This window comes from Rhinatrema bivittatum, chromosome 17 (assembly GCF_901001135.1).
Source record: "Rhinatrema bivittatum chromosome 17, aRhiBiv1.1, whole genome shotgun sequence".
Taxonomy (NCBI): domain Eukaryota; kingdom Metazoa; phylum Chordata; class Amphibia; order Gymnophiona; family Rhinatrematidae; genus Rhinatrema; species Rhinatrema bivittatum.
The window spans coordinates 2328879-2350782 of NC_042631.1; the positions used below are offsets into that span (position 1 = coordinate 2328879).

At 41.6% G+C, this 21904-nt stretch overlaps 1 protein-coding gene and 1 long non-coding RNA gene across 7 annotated transcripts in view; one reads left to right on the plus strand and one right to left on the minus strand.

The window, feature by feature from the left end:
• The window catches only part of LOC115079402, a 31442-nt gene extending 21029 nt beyond the window's left edge, over positions 1–10413 (plus strand). The window contains exons 2-3 of the long non-coding RNA XR_003853282.1: positions 7073–7450; positions 8908–10413. This is a non-coding gene — a long non-coding RNA (uncharacterized LOC115079402). The remainder of the gene's footprint in view (positions 1–7072; positions 7451–8907) is intronic.
• PRDM11 (PR/SET domain 11) overlaps positions 1–21904 on the minus strand; it is a 73638-nt gene that overhangs the window by 8914 nt on the left and 42820 nt on the right. For 5 of the 6 annotated variants that reach the window (XM_029582957.1, XM_029582958.1, XM_029582955.1 and 2 more), the window contains 2 exons: positions 13146–13333; positions 437–1066 (listed from right to left, as the gene is read on the minus strand). In XM_029582957.1, coding sequence (XP_029438817.1) covers positions 437–1066; positions 13146–13333 — 818 coding nt within the window. The remainder of the gene's footprint in view (positions 1–436; positions 1067–13145; positions 13334–21904) is intronic. The other variant, XM_029582961.1, reaches the window with a different exon arrangement.

A 21904-nucleotide genomic window follows, 5' to 3' on the forward strand; every position in this document is an offset into this window, starting at 1 on the left:
TGTCTTCATAACAGGAGCAGAAAAGCAGTAAACCCAAACATAGCTGATGTATAAATGTGAGAAAGTACATCAGTTTAGATTAGATATGACCTTCTATTCTTGTCCAGTCTGAAAACTCCATTAAATTCATCAAAGGTTGTATTTTGTCATGCTACTTTTCAGAATTAAGTTCCCCATTTTTTTGCTTGGTAATATTTCCCCAGGGAAAGAAAATAAAAAATACTGCAAACAACCCATCTGTAATCCAGCTTTCTTTATTGGCAGTGCATTCAATACAAAGTAAATAAATGGCTTCTCATTACAGACATCCCATTAGTATCATGTTAAGACCACTCCAGCACCTTAATAAGACTATTCCTCTGCACAAGAACATGCACACAACATCTGATTCATATTATCTTCCTGTCTGGGCACTTGATTTTATTCTTTAACTTACCTGGAGGATCTGATAGCTCTTGAAGCTCGGGAACCTGGACTATCGTCTGGGGGTGTTCAGAAAGCTTCCCAGACCTCAACATCTCCAGCTCTGCCTCAAGTTCTCGAATTTTCTTCTTCAGTCTTATGCAGTTGGGACAGAAGGACGTAGTGGGAATCTCTTTACAGTCTCCCGGAGTGGACACCTTAGCTGGGCTCTCTGCTTTCAGTGCCGATGGATCTTCCTCATCTTCCTCTGGGAGGCTACCAAAGGATGAGCCATGGGGAACTTTCCATTTGCCCTCGCCCATGCTTATGCTGAGGGTAGAAGAACTATGTTGAGTGGCTCCACGGCATCGTTCATAGATATCTTCAATTTGATACTTGGCAGTTTTCTTCACAGAAAGAGGGCTGCTGGTTGCCATTGGGCGCTCACTCATTTTTGCTGACTCCAGGGAAGCTTCAAGAACATCTTTGAAGATAAGGTCTATCTTCTTTTTCTTTATCTGTGGGTGGACGTCCCCATCATCACCACTACCACCACGTTTGTAAGGGTTCCTCCCTTGCTTTAATATTAGTTGAAATGGGCCTTTAACATCTTCTTGACTCTCCAATAGCTTATCAGACCTTTCCCGCTGTGACTTTTTATCTCCTGCAAAGGAAAATCATTGGGATTATCATTAGAAGCCAAACACATTCTGGTTAAATGCAGAAGAAATAAGCACTTTTCCTTAGAAGCTCCTGCCTAGTATCAAAGTACTCTTGTACCTTGGAGTTGAACCAACATCACAGAATTGTAATGCACCGAATAACTCAGATGACACTGGAAGCAAGAACAGGGCAGTAACAAAGAAAAAGATTCGGCAATTGTCCAGGAAGGGTCCCAGAATTATCAAGGGAAGAAAGTAAAAGGTGAGTAATGTACAACCCAACTCTTGAAATTAAACTTCAAGGAAAGTAAAATCAAATGACTATTTCAAAGGAATACTCATGATCTATTGCAGAGCTGCAAGTTAGGACTTGGTGAAAGGCATCTCACTCATCGGCATAAGATATGGCTTTAACCCAGAACTCTCCGCCATTTCTTTCATGACAGTCAGCTGAGAGGCTCACTGGAGGGGAATGTAAAGCTTGTTGCCGGTCTTATTATCAGACATTGTAGTATGAACTTTTAAGTAAATCAGTGCCTGCTCCAGATACTAGTGATCTTAAAGCCTACCCTAAATTTATAAATGTACCCCATGTACAGCAATTTGGCTGACTGCACTCCAAAATAATCCTAAAAATCAATGTAAAACTGTGGGCAAAATGACAAAAGTCTGCAATAAGATCAGGGACTTTATCTTTTCTCTTGGGATATTCATAAGCTTTTTCTGAGATTATGGCTTGTGAGCAACAAAGCAGTAACCCAGATTTTGGGCAAGATTTAGGATCACAATGCAGAACTGCAATTTCTTTGCCCATTTCCAAATATTTTCCTCGATTCTATACCATTAGGGCATCCATTTTTGTAGGCATGCATGCAGCATCCTAACCATTTCGAGAAGACATGGAGGGCAAGAGTTATGTGATAAGATATGACAGAAACATTCATATACCTCAAGGGTATAAATAATGCACAAGAATGCAGGGTTATTTGGAGACAAGGAAGTCAGAATAGGAGGGTGGAGAGAGGAATATGCAGGAGTAACGTAAGAATGGGTGGCGAGTGTATGGAGCAGCCTTGCCAATGCAGGATTGCTATGAGAATCCCAGAAAGTACAGGCCATGCACAGAGAATCCATGGTAGCAGTGAAGAGAGACCAAGATGGGTCTCTGGTACTGCAGCAGGACAGAAAATGGGAAGATGAGGTCAGAGAGGGCATTCTTGCTAGCTTTAAACCAACATCCACTAATAAATGTCTTTCAAAGGTTTCTTCTCAGCTTAAAGTCAATCCTTTAAAATCCGAAGCCATTTGGTTTTCTCGTACTTTTCTTTTACTGCTGTCTCAGTTCCTATCAGGGCAGGCTGTGCCATTCCAGTCACTACATTAGGTGTTACTTTTGGTAGCCAGCTCAATTTCACTCATTGTATTTCCAGCATTCTCAAGAATTTATGTTTTTCCTCAGATCGATACATCATCTTCGGCCTGATCTTAACATTTTAACTCATTCCTTGTTCTGTCTAGATTGAACCACTGTAACGTTTTATTATGTGATCTATCAACAGCCCAACTTAAGCAGCTTCAACTGGCTCAGAACACTGCTGCAAAGGTCATTTTTTTGTAAATCTAAATATGATCACGTGACTCCCCTTTTGGCTGAGTTACACTGCCTTCCAGTGTTCCTTCATATACAATTTAAAATTGGATGCCTTACTTTTAAGGCCTTACGTCTTATCGTGCCTCTGTTACTTCTCCCTATCTTCCTTCTCGCCTGCTATGGTCTTCTCACAAGAACGTCCAGTGCTTCCTCCATTCAAAACATTCATTTTGAAAGTTCTAGAGCTATTTGCTTTTCTTATTTATCTCTTTAAATCTTACTTGTTTGTACAAGCTTTCCCACATTTGAGTAATATCTGAACTCGCTTATACATGCCTTCTCACATTTTGTTTACACCTGGCCTGATTCTCTGCTTTTCTGGTTATATTTTCTTTTGTATTGTTTTACTCATTTTATTTTTATCTTATTTATATATATTGACCTAACTTTTGGTTTTATTTTTATCATTTTATTGTATTATATTTACCTTTTATTTTTTATATGTTTTATGCTATGTCTTTGCTATTTTTAAATTGTTAGTTTTACTAATTTTATTTGTACATCACTTTGTTTTACATTTGTAATAACTGTGATTAATCAAGTAAGAATAAACAAAACATATACATACATAAGTTATACCAAATGTCAAAGTGAACTTGTGTGCGTGTATGTTCACTTTGAAAATTATTCAAATCTATATCTATTTGATGCGCACAAAAGTTTCCCCGAAACTTTACTTACTCATAATCCAATTTTACAAAATATGCATATAAATCAATGCTGTGCACAAATTAATACCATCAAAATAACTAGAACAAATAAACAATTGTCATTCAAATACAGACCTCCCTTCCATCCTGACTCTATCAAACAAGAATTGGGGAGACAGCTAATGAATCTAGACCTATCCAATATACATAACGCCACCCAGTCCTGGTTCCACCTGACAAAGCAATCTGCTAACAACATAAATCCTGAGAAAACAAAATTGATAAAACAAAACAGAGAGAAAAACAACCCGTGGTTCAAAACACAACTCAGATCAATGAAATCCAACCTCAGGAAGTTGGAAAAAGAATGGCACAAAGACAAATGCCAAGCTACCCTCCAAAGATACCGCATGCAACTCTCCAACTACAAGAAACCGATTTTGAACGCCAAACGCGACTACTATAGTTTCAAGATAAAAAATTCCTCAAACAAATCTAACTCCCTCTTCAAAATAGTTAAAAACCTAATAGACCATAACAACAAAATCACCCCTTGTTCTGCAACAAATAACATAAGCCAAGACCTTGCAATTTTCTTTAAAAACAAAATTGAAAAAATAACAAAAACCTTCAATAACTCTTCTATTGATGAATTACCTTCCGACACATCAACTATAACAACATGGTCGAATTTTGAACCAATCTCAATTACAGAAACAGAAAAGATGCTACAAAAAATAAATCCTGCGAGAAATGATCTCGATACTATCCCAACCCGCGTATTAAAGGAAATGGCTCATTTCATTGCACCAACCCTAGCTGCCATAATTAACAAATCTCTGGAAGAAGGCCAACTACCTACCATTCTGAAAACCGCTACAATCACTCCCATTTTGAAAAAAAAAGAACATGGATCCGAAAGATCTGAACAATTACCGCCCTATCTCCAACCTCCCCTTACTCGCCAAGATGACCGAGAAAGCTGCTCTAAAACAACTCAATGAACACCTTGAGATCAATAATATTCTCCACCCCTCACAACACGACTTCAGAAAGAACCGCAGCACAGAAACCCTTCTAATCAACTTATCTAACAAAATAATAAGAGGTTTTGACAACAAATTAAACCACTTATTAATCCTACTTGATCTATCTGTGGCCTTTGACACTGTAGACCACAAAAAACTATTATCTAGTCTTACCAACATAGGTCTATCAGGAAAAACTCTAAACTGGTTCTCCTCCTTCTTAAAAGACAGGTTCTTCAAAGTCACCCTTAATAACATCTCATCTGATCCATACCCCCTAGAAACCGGAGTACCACAAGGTTCTGCCCTCTCGGCCACCCTCTTTAATATATACCTACGCCCACTCTGTCAATTCATCTCAAATCTAGGCATCTCATTCTTTTTGTATGCTGATGACATTCAATTACTTATCCCAATAACCTCAACTATCGAAGATGCAATCAACCTCACAGTAAACCACCTAATCTCGATTAGAAACTTACTGAACCAACTAAAATTATGCCTCAATATGAACAAAACTGAATGCATCCTTATCAAAAGAATCAACCCAGAGCTAACAACCCTAATGCCTTCCATAAAAATCAACAACAATAACATCCAACTGAAAAGTCTTGTGAAAGACCTCGGTATCTGGATAGACAACGATCTGAACCTTAAAAAAAGCATCGAAATGAAAACAAAAGAAGGATTTCACAAACTCCATATACTCAAACACCTTAAACCGCTTTTACACCAGCATGATTTCAGAACCGTCCTACAATCTCTCATTTTTTCTAGTCTCGATTATTGTAATGTGCTGTTCATTGGCCTTCCAAAATCTGCACTAAAACCACTCCAATTGCTACAAAATGCCGCGGCCAGAGTACTTACTGGCAAGAAGAAATCTGAACACATCACCCCAGTACTGAGGAGTCTTCACTGGCTACCGATTTTACAAAAGATCAAATACAAAATCTTAACCACTCTACACAACAAAATCTACATAGATGATAACACCGCCCTCGACCACATGATTCAACTGCACAAAACTCCACGCACGACAAGAAACACTGGCAAATTGCTACTAGTCATACCCTCCCTCCCCTCTGCTAAACTTTCCAACACTAGGAATAGAGCATTTTCGATTGCTGGACCAAAAGAATGGAACTCTTTACCAGTCTACCTAAGTTCGATCAGAGACTCCAACTCTTTCAAAAAAAGAACTTAAAACATGGTTATTTAAACAAACATTCACAAACGGAGTTGGTTAATCTAATCCCATTCGATCAGACTTACTTCCTCTGCTAACCATGTTTTACTTACTTACCTCCCCTTCTAACCATGCTCTACTTACTTCCTACCCCCCCATACCTTTTCTCTTTTATCCCTCTATTCAAATTATGTCATGCAAATCTTCTCCTCCCATGGCCCCCTAGGACCCTTTCCTCCTTTCCCTCCCACTTCTCTTTTCCCTTTTGTATAAGTCTCCTTAACACACCCAAGCGTGTTTTCAGTTTAGTTATGTATTTAAATGCTTAATTTTACATGCTCTACCACTACAAGTCCAATTTGTAAGTCTTACTCTCTTATACCTATCCTCACACTTCTGACATATGCCGAATTGCTACTAGTTGTCTATACACATTTCAATATGTTCGTTATGAATGCGTTTTATGTATGATGTTGGTTACATTGTAAACCGGAGTGAAGGCACCCTGCTATACTTCGGTATATAAAAGAATCTAAATAAAATAAACAAATAAATAAATTAATAAATAGAAAAAACCCTCGCCAACTCTACCCCAACTCAGACTGGATAAACTTCTGCACAAACATGCAGGCAAGTGTATGCACAGGAATCCCTTTCAAAATTACCCTCTTTATCTGCTGCCATAATGTATGAGGTCCATATTCATAAGTTTTGTCTGGGGCTTAGCCAAACTATAGGACTTAAAAACTTTGCCACACTCTTTCCAAATTATCCTGACAACTTTCTAGCCAAATAAACTTATGTGGATAAATTGCATGGCAGTCCAGTCATGCCTGAGAGCAGACCTAAAGTTAGCTGGATAACTAGCACTTTATATTCAGTGAAGTGCCTAATTGGCGAGATCTGAATATCTATGACAATTTATTTGCTTGCCGCGCTGCTGAATATTGACTTCTATGTTTTTATGTTTGTATTTGAGCAGCTGCATAAGATACATTTCAGCTCCACCAAAGAAAAGAAAAAAAAAACAGTTCAGTGTCTCTATTTTGTGCTGCTTTTTCTGTACCTTTCAGGTTTTAAAATATCTTTTCCCTGCATTACACCCAGGTCGCTCTGAGAACCTCTAGAGGAAGCGCAGTCACCTTGCCACCCTTCCATGGCCTGGGCACATCTACGCCCGACTGGCCTTCATCCTCACAGTGCTGGGGCCTGACCAAAAGGACCAGTCCCTGTAACTTTTACTTTTCAATTATAGCTATGGCTGCTTTTCTGGTTTTTGTTTTATGTTACTGCCTTTTATAGCGACACTGATATGAAGAGTGCTCACAGCTGCATTCACCATATAAAAATGGATGCACCCTTAAAGGCCAGGGAATGGCAAAAATAGGCACATACAAGGCTTTACATTAGGCACTGAAAATACTTAAATTAGAGCAGGTCACAATTGCCAAATCATTTCTACCTATACTGTCCCTTTAATTCTCTTTCAGTCAGAAGTTACCCCTGAAGCAAAGTCCCGGAGAGCTGCCTGGCGTCTCTCTGCAGTGACAGGATGAAGGCCATCTGCAGTCTGTAACATTACTTATTACCTCCCCGTCTATCCTGAGACAGATTCCACTATCCCAGGCCAGAACTGCCAAAATGAGGTGCAAGTTGCAGCAGTGCAATGCGGTCGAAAATAAAAGAAGAGAGCTAGTGCCCTCCATGAAGAAACGATTAAAGGAAAAAGGAAAAGCTGAGCTTCCTTACCTGCTACTCAAAGGATGACAGCTTGGATTCAAGTCCATTGTGCAAGTCTTCTCCCTTGTAAAGAAGCTTCAGACATCCTCAGGACTGCTGCTGTCCCAAATCAACCGACTTCATTTTGGGTAATTTTTTTGTTTTGAAAAGATGATATTGGGGTGGAATTTGAAAGCTTTCCTCAGGGGTGGGGTCAGTGCTATTCTTAGGGGAGGTCACCACTGTCCATGGCTGGGGGGATGGAGGTCTTCTCCTTCTTATGCACGGGAGGTCTATTCAGACTGCAAACCCTCGTGTGTGTCGCGTGCTGGGACACGTCGGCGATTGCGGCGCTAGTCACAGTCACTGTAATCTGATCACCTTTCCAAGGAGGTGAATTGCTTTGTGCAAAAGTAATGGAAAGGAGATAATTTTACAGGGGTAATCAAGCAATTCAGGTTTGTTTTTTTTTTGTTCCTTCTCATTTTTCGCAGCAGCTCTGTAGTCTGAAACTCGCTCCATGAAGAGGGGAGCCCTGACTGGCAAGGGACTCTTCCCATTGTGCACCTGGGGAGAAATCTTTTGAAAATAGCATCCCATATAGTTTGGAGAATCTAACTAATGTGATAATTATGCAATTCAGTTTCCATCTCAAGACAATTTAAGCATTTCTTTGTGCTCAACTAATCTCAAAGCTGGATTGATAGATGGGTTTTATTTTACTGGTTCTATATTTTGAAATTGTGGTTCTTTTAAGATTTTTAGACATTTTATTTCATAGTTTACAGATATGAATATCTGAAATTTTTAATGTATTATTTATTGTGTTTATTATGCAAAATTGTATTTTAAGTGAGATGTTTGGTACTTGATCTAATTTTTATTTCTTTTATACTGTTTTATATTTTGTGCCTCCAGTGAATCATTGTGAAGGAATTGCTCTAAATGACATGAAAAGTCACTAAATAAAAATAAATAAAAGATCAGTAGGGCAACGTCTATTCTGCAGACTTCCTGGAGATATATGGCACAAGGCATTTTTTTCTTATGCTGCAAAGAAGATATCCAGGCTGGTTTAGGGGAATATTTGACTCCATACAGGGAAGACTAGCGAGGGATTTTGTAGAATAGAGGCACAGAAAATGAAGGTAGCCTGCAATGCATTCATTTCCTAAAGTACTGTTAATCACTCTGGCAATGAATGAGTGGTAACCAATGACTTGGAAGTGCTGACTAGGTCACCTCTGTAGCTTTTTCAGCCCTGAGTGGATGTGACCCATTAGACCATCATACAAACAATACTTCTACCAGAAAAACTGTCCACACCTTAGGATCCAGTCAAATAGAATATCCTAGCATCAAACAGATATCGCAGCAGTATTCCTGTGTGTGTTAAGTGGCCATTAAATAAATAAGGACTCTAACAGTACCTGCTTATTTTTAATTTAAAGTATGAGAAACCCTTTACCAAGAGAAATAGAGACTACTTTACACCCATCTTTTTGTATGCGTTTCTACCAAAAGCAAGTTCCAGCTCAGAGTCGGAAAACCATTCTCGGAACTACATACCGTTTACTATTCAACATTTTTGTCTTTTCTAATCTAGCACTAACTTCCATCTCCTACCATGCCTTCCACCATCATAACAGTGGAGTGAAGAGAACTGCCAGCTGCTCCGCGTGCAATCATCCATCGCGTGCTAAATAGACAACTGCAGATCGTGAGGCTGAACAGCTTTTAGCTAACAGTATGGCGCGGGACATATTGCGCCCCTCTCTGGCAGAAGCCCTGTGAACTAGAACCATTTCATTCACTTTGTAAACCTGTGGCATGAGAGTGGTCTGAAGGAAGCAGTATCACCAAGAAGGAAAAGCCAAAAGGCTGCATAGTGGATGGGTTAGTGCTGGTGCTTCAGGAGCGTTACAAGCCCAGCAAGCTGAGGAATACGTCCTGATAAAGAGAAGGCAGAAGAGCAAAGGATCTGAGTGAATCTGATGAACTGTCACTGGGACAAGAATAAGAAACCAGAAAATAAGAGGAGGGGCTGTATACTTTTAGGATGCACTGCACAAACATCAGCATCTTACGTTCTCTGTTAGCTTCTCCTCCCAGTATGTCAAAGTTCCTCACCAGATCTCTGCGCCACACTGTCAGCAGACAGGCATCTCTGCTGCCTGCGTGCCGACAAGTCTCTGCGTTTCTATGAAAAGGACCTCTAAATTTAGTTTCAGTCAGCACAGGGATAGCTGCTTAACCTAACACTAGCCAGCTAAGTTAACTCCCCTGACCTCACCACACCTCCAGGACCGCTCAGATTTCACTACTCAGCTGTGGCAGGTTTCAAAAGAGCCGATCTAGCCACCTACCTATGGAGTTAGCAGCTAGCCTACTTTGAACACCCACCCCCATATCATATAATGTATTACTTCTAATTTTTTCCATTAACTGTCGGATCATGGGCAATAAATCAGGTCCGAGTATATAACCAGATGACTGGAATCTATGTAGGAGCCCACCCATTGTTTGAGATCTAGCCAGGAAGTCCATCCTGCACAATTATAAAGCACATTAGAATTAGATCCAGAGATTTTCCATCAGCAGCCTCTATATTCTGGAATTGGCTCCCTTGTAATTGGAGATTGGGGTCTAATTATGACGCTTTCAGAAAAAGCCTGAAAACTTGCCCTTTTAATATGATGTAGAATTTTTCAGCGGTATGCAGCAATTGCCTGCCATTTATTTTATTTTTGATCACTTATTATATGCTTTTTTATTTTATGATTTGTCATTATTATTTAGACATTTAAAGGTGAATTTTAAAAGCCCAGCGCATGCCAAAACCACGAGATACGCGCATAGGTTGGGCTGGCGCACGCTGAGCAGATTTTAGCCACCCAAGTACACGCACACTTACCACTATGCGCACAAATAAAAAGTTCCAAAAAACGTGGCGGGGCGTGGGTGTTCCTGGATTTCCCCTTGAAATCTGCACATAAATACTTACGCGCACTGGCGCGTCGGGGTCCCCGCCACATAACTTTACTTCTGCTATGGATGAATGCAAGTCATACAACCAAAAAACTAATCAGCAGGTCTAACAGGGGGGGAGAAGGAGGGCTAGGTGGGTGTGGAAGGCCTATCCCTTAACTGGGTGAACTAGGAATGAACTGGGAAAATGGGCAATGACATTGGCATGCGTGTCTTTTAAAATCCCCTCACTTAAGTGGTAGAAATGGGATTTGCATGCACGGGCACATGTCCACTTAAAATTGCATGCACGTGTGCGTGCGGTCAGGCTATTTTATAACATGTGCGCATATACACATGTATGTTATAAAATGAACGTGACTCTGGGTGCGGGATAACGAAAGTGCACAAGTGCGTCCTTGCGCCTGTTTAAAAGTTACCGACTTATTGTCATTTCTCGTCATATTGGATTATGCATGGATCATCATTTGCATTATATTGACTGTGTATTTTTAGCACTATTGGACATTCTTTGGTTTATTTGGTACACACCACCTTGGTGCAATTTTTGTTGTGAAAGATGGCTTATAAATTATTGTTATTATTCTGTAATTCTGAAGATGAGTGGCCCTAGATAACTCCTGGTGCTCGCTGGTGTGGGAGAAGTCTGTAATAGTGCAGACAGAATGAAGGAGCTTGGAAGATTTACATGCGGTGGCAAAGAGAAATATAATTATATTGTTTATACGCACACTTTAATTTGTTCCTGTTTTTATCAGAAAGTGGGTGAGACTCTTATGGACCTTTGGCCTTCTTTGAGGGAGAATTTGCTTTAGAGCATTGATTGCTGGTTTTGGAGATGCGGTAGGTAAGTCTGTATTGATTTTGGTGAAAACTTTTTTGAAATGGTGGTATGTTGGGTTATCAGAGTCCTTTTTATTTTGTAGAAAGATTTGTGAACTTCATGAGAACATTTAAATAGATGTGCATTTAGATTGGGAGGCTTCGTATGCAGTAAAAGTCTATGATACGCATGTGTTGACATTTTCACGATAGAACTATGGTTTTGGATGTTGATGGTGAAGATCTTTCAGCGACGCTATTGGGGTGGGTTGATTTGCAGTGAAACATCTTTGATATTTAGTTGAGTGATGATTTTGTGGAAATAGAGTAGAATGTGTAGTGGGCAGTGTTGAAGATTGGGAATTCGTGGTTTGTAATTTAAAAAACGAGAAACCGTATAGTAGATGTAGTTTGTAAAAATAAGATGGCTGTGAGGTCAATTGTGCAAATATTTTTTGGTTTTTTAGATTATGATCTGTTTATAAGGGGTGTCTGAGATCATTGTGGTGAAAAGAGTTAGTAAAGACATTTTGGGTAAGTTTATATTGTAACTCTATGGGTGTTATATGAGGTTATTTATGTGCCTTATTTAAATATTGCATTGGATAAGATCTGAATAACAGGGGTTTTCTAATCTATTATGTGTTGGTTTTTAGGTATTATATGAATGCATCAACACAAGTGATATTGTATTTATAGCCTTGTGAAATATAAAAGATATTGTATTTAGATCTTTATACATTTTGTGAAATTATGTATTGATATTTAATGTTGTATTGAACGTGGGGCTATTTTGTATGTATTGGGTATGTTTTGGTAAAGGGTATTTTTAATTGTGTGGGTCCTCTGAGGAAGATGATTATTTTGGTTTGTTGAAACTAGGTCCCAAATGGGTTGTGCAATATTTGGGTGGGTTTTTAAAATATTAATGTGTTGGAAAAATTACTTATTGTAATATATATAGTTTCAAAAGAACACCATTTTTTGACTCTCTGTGGATATTGATAATTTAATGGTGTGGGACTGATTACCTTTTTTTGAGGGCAACCAATTATATAACCATGTAACAAGTCTCATGCTAATTTGCATTTCTTTTTTGCAATTGGTCACTAGCCCATGTTATGCAGCAATTTGGGAAATTGAAATGATACTAAAAGAAATAAACTAACAGTACACATACTCTCAGGAAATGCAATGTAAGACTCATTTACTGCGGTGTTGGTAGATGGAAATCTGAGCATGGATGGTCCTGAAGTACATGAAATAAGTGTCTCATAGAGGTCGATAAGAGCCATATTGGTTCTGGAGAAAGTTAAACTTCCTGTAGATTGTGATTCCCCTTTATTAGGCCAATAATGCACATAGCTCTGGGGGTATTCTTACAGGTCAAAGGTAAGGAAGTGACAGCTTAGAAAGAATCCCATTTCTTGCCATGAGGTACGGCCTTCTCTTAGGACGTGATGCTATCCTACATCTTCATACTGTACATGGCTGAGATGCAAACAGATTTCTGAATTAAATATAAAAGTGTTTGCTGTGCAGCCCACTTACAAACTGAAGCGTGAAACAACCCAACAGTATCGCGTAACTCTCTAAATCCTGACAGCTGAAAGACACACCAAGTGCAGCACAAAAACCCGACAACCTGGTTGTTTTTCACCAGGTATTTTTCTATATGGAGCTTTAGCACCACTCAAACTCTTCTGACAGTTTGCATACTTAAATATTACTACTATTTTTTTGTGTTATAGGATATTTTAGTGCAAATATTCCCATGGTTGGGCTGAAAAGCTCCAGGAACCTCAGGAAGAGAGCTTTGTCACAACTAATATTCCAAATCCTTAGACTGCATTGTAACACCATCTGTGAGCACAGTGGTGCAAGGATGCTGTGCAGGTGACTCTTTCACAGGTACTGGTTTGAGAAGACAGCCATCCCCCCGGCACCACAGCTGCAGGATTCACAAGTTTGCATTAAAATGGCGAGGACCAGTTTCAAGAAGCAGAGACAGTGAGGAGGGTAAGAAGGTCTCACCTCCAGTCAGGTTTCTGTTGATAGTCTCCTGGGACATGCTGTGCAGTCGCTTCATGTAATCCTCACTGTACCAGACTCGAAGTCTTTCCCCCGGCTGGAGATCCTGGCATGCTCGGAAGTAGATTTTCTCACTGTGCTGGAAAGCCAACAGGTTCTGTTCCCTCTCCTCTCGGGAAATAACCACATACCTGAAGGGATAAGCATTACCAGCGTAAGCATCTGATGACCATCTGATAACCTTTCACCTTACTGATGATGGCCACCCAGCAGGCCTTTCAGGAAGTGCATCCACATATTGTGTGGCCTCCTTTTCCTTCTCCCCTCAAAAAACAGGCTTTATGGAACTCAATGTGCACAACATGCAAGCCTGTAATTTAATATATAACAGAAAGGCACCATATCAAATCTGGCAAACTGCTAGACTCAATTTGGCCTGGGACTGGAGTCTGGAGTGGTGGTGGGGGAGCAGGATGAATGGGCTACCATGGGACTGTGGACCTCTTACACATCTGGAGTGGGTTTGGCTCAGTTTAGTGTCCAGGTCAAAGCAAAAAGATCCACTGTTCCAACACCAGACGAGGGCGTCCCTGTCCCCGAGCAGTGCATAAGGGCAGCGCTGTCTGCTGTCTTGCAGAGGGCTCCTGCTTCAATCCAAGAACAGGTCTTCTGTGTCCCTGCAAAGGCGGCATATACAACCCCTAGGGGGAAGAGACGGAAGGGTGTCCTGGTCATCAGTAAGGGTGACGCCTGGCAGAGGATTCAGGGGTCTGGAAGGAGCCTTACAACACTTACTGTAATGACAGCGGGAGGGAGGGAGGGCCTATGAAAATAGGAGAAAATCTCTGGGTAGCTGCAAATGAAAGCTCATGGCACCAGGATCCAAGCGAGCTGGAAGAAAAAGGTGACATGAGGAATAAGCAGGTCAAAAAAAAAAAAAAAAAGGAAAGGGTGCATACAAATTTGGCAGGAACCCAAGGTGGCAAAAGCTGCTGCGATTCAAAACAACAAAGCAGACGAGAGCAGAAAAGGACCTCCTGGTCTATCAAGTCTGCCCATTCTTCCAAGGATGTAACCCAGTCAGTGCAGCTGTGTGCGACACAGCCCTCCCTATCCAGGACAGCATTCCAGCTGTGTGCGACACAGCCCTCCCTATCCAGGACAGCATTCCAGCTGTGTGCGACACAGCCCTCCCTATCCAGGACAGCATTCCAGCTGTGTGCGACACAGCCCTCCCTATCCAGGACAGCATTCCAGCTGTGTGCGACACAGCCCTCCCTATCCAGGACAGCATTCCAGCTGTGTGCGACACAGCCCTCCCTATCCAGGACAGCATTCCAGCTGTGTGCGACACAGCCCTCCCTATCCAGGACAGCATTCCAGCTGTGTGCGACACAGCCCTCCCTATCCAGGACAGCATTCCGGGTACCCAATGCCAACTGCACCCTTCCTGCTCTTAAAAGGAACTAAATCATTTTACCCCTCTAAAACTGACAAGACTCACAAGAAAATACTGATCAACTCGGAACACGTCTATGGTAGGCATGAAAATATTTATCTGCTTTCAAATTAAGTGAACAGGCGAGCAGCAATTTTGAGTCCCTTTCAAACTGCCAATGCAAGACAAGGTATGCACATAGCATTTGGATACGTACTGGAAAGCAGAACAAGCTTGTGTTTGTAAGGAATCACATTCTGTGCTTTGCCATCCCAGTATAGCAAGATCTGACCCTGGAGCCACCTAACAGGAGCCTGACTGATCAGCTTTAATCCTTCCATAACCACACCAGGCACAGGGTCAGGTAGGAAATAGGTCCAGCAACTTGCTGGTTGTAGTGATGCAGGTGAGACCCTCATATTTAGCACAGAGATGGCCATGGATAACAAAAGCTTCCAGATTCCCCGACACCATTCTTTACAACCTGTAAGGTGGTTTAATAAAGCCTGAGATTACAAAGATCTGAGAACCAAACACTGGCTCATGGCAACATCTCACGATTAATTCTTTTATTTTTTAAGCGGTTTGGAAAGTTTTGAGAAATGAGAAATCTGAACCGCAATCAGGAGCCCTGGTCATAGAATCAATATCTGCAATACCTAAACATCTGAAGCTTGCCCAATCAGTGCAGTTTCTACCAGGGTTATGGGAAGCGTGGAAGTACGCATGTGGAGGAGAGGAAGGGGGCCGAGTGGAGGTTTCACTGCTTCTGTCAATGTTCCCATTTCAATGAACATTTGTTTATATTACAGCAAACAAACAACGCTGTCACTGGTGAACATGGCCGTAGCACCAGACTAGTGCCGAGGTGGGCAAGGAAATTTCAGGATGTGTTTTTGGGGAGTGGGGATCTGATGTGAAAATTCATCCACAGGACCAGCTCTACCTACCCTATGCAGGAGAAATCTCCCTTACATCCTCCAGGGCCAAATTCCAACTCCTGTCCCTAAAACCCTCACAGTAAGAAAGTTCTTCACCACCTCGGGCCTACATCTCCAATGCTGCAATTTAAGACCTATCCCTTCTTGTCCATTTCTTAAAATAAAAATCCAACAACAGTGCATGTTTAAAGTGTTGTAGATTTTATTATCTTAACAAAAATACTGCAAGGAGATATTTGTACGTTTTCCAGCATATACAAGATAAATTCTGGGCAGTCCTAGAGGCCTTAAAAGACAGGATATAATTACATTAGCAGAAAAATGTGCTACCCAGCCCAGACAAGGCGTTTTATACAGAAAGGATGTTCAGAGAACCACTGGAGTCTCTACAAGACGTATATTGGAGAAGCATTTAAAAACATCTGGCTACCCTGTATGCGCCAGCTAAGTCATTTGCGTTTACCGGACAGACACAAAAAGGGGTTGAATAAGCAGCAGCAGTGCCAAATCGACAAGCTTTCCCATATTCCTAATTCAGTCACTGATCTTCCTGCCCTATTGTTTGTGATTCTACTTCCATTCCATAGGATTGCATCCCAGCTACTTTTAACATGTGCTTCTCGCCCGTCCCCTGCCCCTTTGCCTGGACAATCGCACCCATCAATATTTACATTTCCCAAATGCTCCCCAGCCACGAGGTGAGTAAAGTACCCACGTCAGATGGATTTCTTGAAAAGCTGACTGAATTATGAATGCCTGCGAAAGATGCACGAATGGACAGTAGTCAGGGTTTCAGATTTGTGCTATGCAGCCCCTTTTCGTGTCTGTTACCAAGCCCCCAATTTACATGCATGCACTTTGCAGCTTCCTGGACACAAGTTCTTTTGCCTACCAACAATTTTTCTTTTCTTGGATGAGATGTTCCCACCAAGATGACAACAGTTAAAACAACTGAAAAAGAAGCAGCTAAATAAATTAACCCCAAAAGTTAAAGAGCTTGCAAAGCTTCAGCCATTCGCGATGCACCAAGAAATCCTGTCATTAAGTACAATTTGATTTTTCGAAAAGATTGGCATCTACGTGTTGGAACCTTTGAATTGTCTGTGAGATTTCATAAGGGCAATGGTTGAATACTTTCACCCCTAAGGCAGGAGCAAGCACTCAGAAGCAATGGCCACTGTCAGGTGGTTCATGGACTGCTTCTTCCCTAGATATAACCCTTCTTTTTGTTTTGTTGGGGGCCGATTACAAAAGTAGTCTGTATTGTGTCAAACTCTCTACCCAACTCTCCTAGGTTATCCCTTCTTTTTGTTTTGTTGGGGGCCGATTACAAAAGTAGTCTGCCTCATGTCGAGCTCTCCACCCAACTCTCCTAGGTTATCCCTTCTTTTTGTTTTGTTGGGGGCCGATTACAAAAGTAGTCTGCATTGTGTCGAACTCTCTACCCAACTCTCCTAGGTTATCCCTTCTTTTTGTTTTGTTGGGGGCCGATTACAAAAGTAGTCTGCATCATGTCGAGCTCTCCACCCAATTCTCCTAGGTTATCCCTTCTTTTTGTTTTGTTGGGGGCCGATTACAAAAGTAGTCTGCATTGTGTCGAACTCTCTACCCAACTCTCCTAGGTTATCCCTTCTTTTTGTTTTGTTGGGGGCCGATTACAAAAGTAGTCTGCATCGTGTCGAACTCTCTACCCAACTCTCACGATAGCCTCCCTATTTCCAATTATTCTTTGTGTCCTGAGAATTTCTTGCATTGAACTTTCTCTCTTTTAATTCTGAATTGGTTTACCATTGTTGGAAGATTTTTATGTATTTAATTTCCCCCACTTAATTCAAGAGCAATTAAATTTCACCAAACAGCCACGACAGGCAGTGCTGAAAATATCCAGACATGACAATTTTTGTAACGAGTCATGTTTCACAGCTTATTGTTTCAACCTGGCCCTGCCCTGGGGCATTTTATTCTTTTATGAAATGGATTTTTAAAGCAGTTTATTCACTTTATCACAAATACTTTTTTTTTTTTACATTGATATTATTTACTAATGAGACAATTCAATTAATGTGATGGTTTCTGTACAATGAATTTGCATTCATTACCATCTTAGATGCCAATCATGTCTTGATTTCCCTTACCCCTTTCAGCTCTTGCAAAGAGGATGCCCCAGCAGAATTACCCCCCCTGTTGACATCATAACAGAGGGGTTGTTGGGGGTAACCCTGGATGCTTCATAAACACCACACCAGCATCGGCAACATCATCTTATCAACAATAGTAGGGATTACAATACTGTGCAGCATGACATCTGATCATAAAGCTTTACATATTCTGTTTCATAGATTTCTCAGTATCTTAGAAGCGCATTCACAAAACTGTCCTCTTTCCTAACAAAAATACACATTGAAAATGAGGAGGTATTTTTTTTGTTATATAAACAAACGCACACACCGAAAAGTTTAAGACATGAAAACCGGAAGACAAGGCATGCCCTGGGCAGGAAGCCAAAAGTCTGCCCAACTACTAAATCACATGCTTTTTTTCTGAAGAAACAAGCTCGGGACACTTGAGGGCTGCCTCGGGCAGGTTAAAGCACAGACATCAACATACTGGGTGCACAGAAATGGCATGACTGCCTTAACAAGGTGAAAAAAAGTAATTTTTGTCTTCCATGGAAGATGTGGAGAAAGGGTTTCATGTTAATTGGCCAAAAATAAAATTAATGAAAAGAAAAATCAATAAAATAGCTGGATAGAGATGATATTTAATCGAACTTTGATGCAGTTACATGTGTAAAAACTCAGGAGGAAACTGGATTTAAAACTCAGCACGGGTACTTAACCTTTAGCATGGACTATGGGAATCTGCATCGGAACAGTAAATCACCCCTCCTGACATTTAAGGGAGATTCAGTGAGGCTAGATTACATCACATAGTAGTAGCTAAACAGCTGTTTCAATACAGAATCATTTCCCCTTCTATATGCAGTACTATTTCTAGATCAAGTGTTTTCAACTCTGCTTCTTGAGGGCTGCTGGCAGGACTGGGTTTTGGGTTAATTAAGTTATACATTTGTCCTGTTCTTAGACTCTTATGCATGCAAACACATTTGATGAATATTTATTGTGGATGTCCTGAAAAACAGGCCTGTCAGAAGCTCTCGCAGAGAAACCCCAACCTAAATGGAAAAAGAAGGATGCACTTCCCACTTTAGTCTTCAGTGCTGCTGCAGCCTGGAGGCCTTGCCTAGACAGATGCACCCAGGACTATTCTCTACGTCCTTGCAGGCAATCACTGCACAGATCCCCAGACCTTGCTCTGCTTTCCACACTGTGCGGAAGGGGCCAGCAGGCACAGGTGATTTAACATCGCAAACACACACACAGAGTGGGTAATTTGCAAAGGTATTTCTGCGGGTAAAACAATGTTTACGAAATGGCCCACCCAACATGTCGGGAAGCACAAGTTTACCCAGTGTGAGTGGACACTTTCCCAAGGGCCAAGTTTCTTTTGGATTTTCAAATGTAGTCCTGTAAATGTTTGCAAATAATTTCTGCCTACTTTTTAGAAGGTGTGTGCAAGCTTCTGCACATAAGTCTGCTTTCAATTTTGGAAACTTGCAATGTTAAAAAAAATAACCCTCATAATGTCTTCCTCAGGGAACCGTGGGCTTTATCTCATTTGCTTCGTTTCCATGAAATTCTTTGCCTAAGGATTCTGTCTTTGACTGCAGGTCTTAGGCTCTTTCCTACTCTAGCACAAATGTATCCAGCCTCACAAAGCAGCTGACCAGCCATTCCATTCCACAGTCTACAGAACGCACCATATTTAAGAATTATTCCAACAAAAAGTTTAAAGTTGTTCAAAGCAACAGTTTAGAATTTACAAGCAAATCAGGATTAACCTAATTAGATATAATTCTACATACTGATAAGGTCAGAATACTGATAACTTTATTACAGCGTTGTCAGCACTGTTCAAAATACTCATACAGGAAAAGACCCTGCCCCAGAGAGCTTACATTCTTAACATTTATTACCCAAGGCAAAGTGAGTTGATTAAGGAAAAACCAAGTTAGTGACAGAACCGGGATGAGAAGTGAACTGCATGGTGACAGTTATTTTCCCCAAGTGACCAAGAGGGTCAGTGATGACCGGGATAAGAATGCAAAGTGACCCATTTTAACCTTGCAACTCTATCATACCTCACTTCGTTCCTATGCTGGGGAATGTGAATGGGGCGTGGCAGGGGAATGGTGATGTCAATGAAAGCTAGCTGCTAAAAATGATTACCACAATCATACTGGGGGGTTCAGAGCATGGGGAAGGCTGTGCCAATGCCAAGGAGCCTTAATTCACCCAATAACTAGCAAACAATCCCAAGATTAAGAATATTCTTTAACAATAACAATTCTGAGATCATTTCTTGAAAAAGAATGGAAAAACTGGTCAGAAAGGAGCAATTATTACTTACCTGATAATTTCCTTCTGTTTAATGAAGACCTCACAAGGACCATACAGTAAGACAAAATCGAGTCAGATCTTCATGCAGACTAGGCCCCTACCGCAGCAGATCCCTGTGGACCGATAATCAGAGAGGAGAGTCCACCAGGAGCCTCTGCAGATCTGCATACCACAGTTTCCTGGACCAATCTGGCGCCACCAGAACCATATCCTCATGTATCTCTCAATCCTCCGAATCACTCTGTCGAACATGGGATGTGGGGGAAAGGCCTATAGAAGCTTGCCTTCCAGTTACTCCTGCATGAAGGCATTGATGCCCAAAGACTACAGATCTCTCCTGCAACTGAAGAAGCGAGGAACCTTTGCATTGTGTGATGTTGCCAGCAAGTTTAGAAACGGGAGGCCCCAGCGGCCCATCATGAGCTGAAATGCTTCGTTTGACAATTCCCATTCTCCTGGATCCAGACTTTCTCTGCTGAGAAAGTCAGCTCTTACATTGTCTTTTCCTTCAATGTATGAGGCTAAGATCTCCTGAAGATTCTTCTGCCCATTCCATGAGTTGGGCTATTTTCCCTGAAACTTGCTGGCTCTTGGTTCCTCCCTGGCGACTGATGTAAGCCATTGTCTTCGCATTGTCTGACATTATTCGGACCGCTCAACCCTGCAAGCAGTTGATGAAGCACATACATGCCAACCAAATGGCATAGGCTTCCAGCCGATTGATGCTCCAGAGAGACTCTTCTGTGCTCCAGCGCCTCTGAGCTATCAACTCCTGACAGTGAGCCTCCCCCCTGTTGTGAGTGCAAGCCAGTCCAGTGATGGATGCTCATCTCCACCGGTAAGTGAAGCCGTATTGAGTAGTCCTGTGTACTCCAACATTCAAGCAGTGTGCACTGAAGAGGATGCATATGCGCCCTTGCCCATGGAACTACCTCTAGGGTGGCTGCCATCAACCCGAGCACCTTTAGGTAAGACTATACCATTGGGCATATTGTTTCTGTCAATAGCTGCTCATGTGTCATCAGTTTCTGAATGCAGCTCTCTGGTAGAACACCCTGCCTTGCTTCATGTCGAAATGAACACAGATATACTCCAGTGTCTGGGATGGCTGCAGATTGCTCTTGGTCAAGTTCCCCACCCAACCTAGTTCCTGTAGCAAGGACAGCACCTTGCGCAAGGCCTGAAAACTCTCTTTCATGCTCTTGGCCCGAAGTAGCCAGTCGTCTAAGTATGGGTGGACCACAAGGTTCTGTGTGTGGTGGCTAAACTGAAGGGTAGCACTTGAAACTGATAATGTTGCCCCAAAACAGTGAAACACAGAAACCATTGATGCTCCAGTTGGATGGGAATATGCAGGTATGCTTCTGACAAATCCAGAGACATAAACTCCCCTGACTGTACTGCCATTATCACCGAGCATAAAGTTTCCATGCGGAAACGAGTCACTTGCAAATGATGGTGACTCCCTTAAGATCCAGGATGTGGCGAAAGGAACTGCCTTCTTGGATACAACTAAATAAATGGAATATCGGCCTGTATTTACTTGTGACATGGGCACTGGGTTCACCACTCGCAGGCTGAAGAGCCTTGACAATGTACACTCTACTGCCTGTCTCTTCTGTGGAGAGCTGCAGGGAGACACCATGACAACGTTCCAAGGAACAACGAGAAACTCCAGAGCATAGCCATCTTCAGAACTCACTGACGTGATTTCCACTCACCTCCGATAAAAAAGAGAGAGGAGACCCCCTAGCTCCTGTTCCCAGGGATGGGTCGGAACACCTTCATTGTGGGAGTCAGGAAGCACTGCTGCTCGAACTTGCACCCTGTCTGGGCTGCCTGGGATGAAAGGACTGAGACCTAACCAAAGGTCAAGCCCTCTGAGAAGCCGCTCCTCTGTAGGGCTGAAAGCTTTTGAAACCC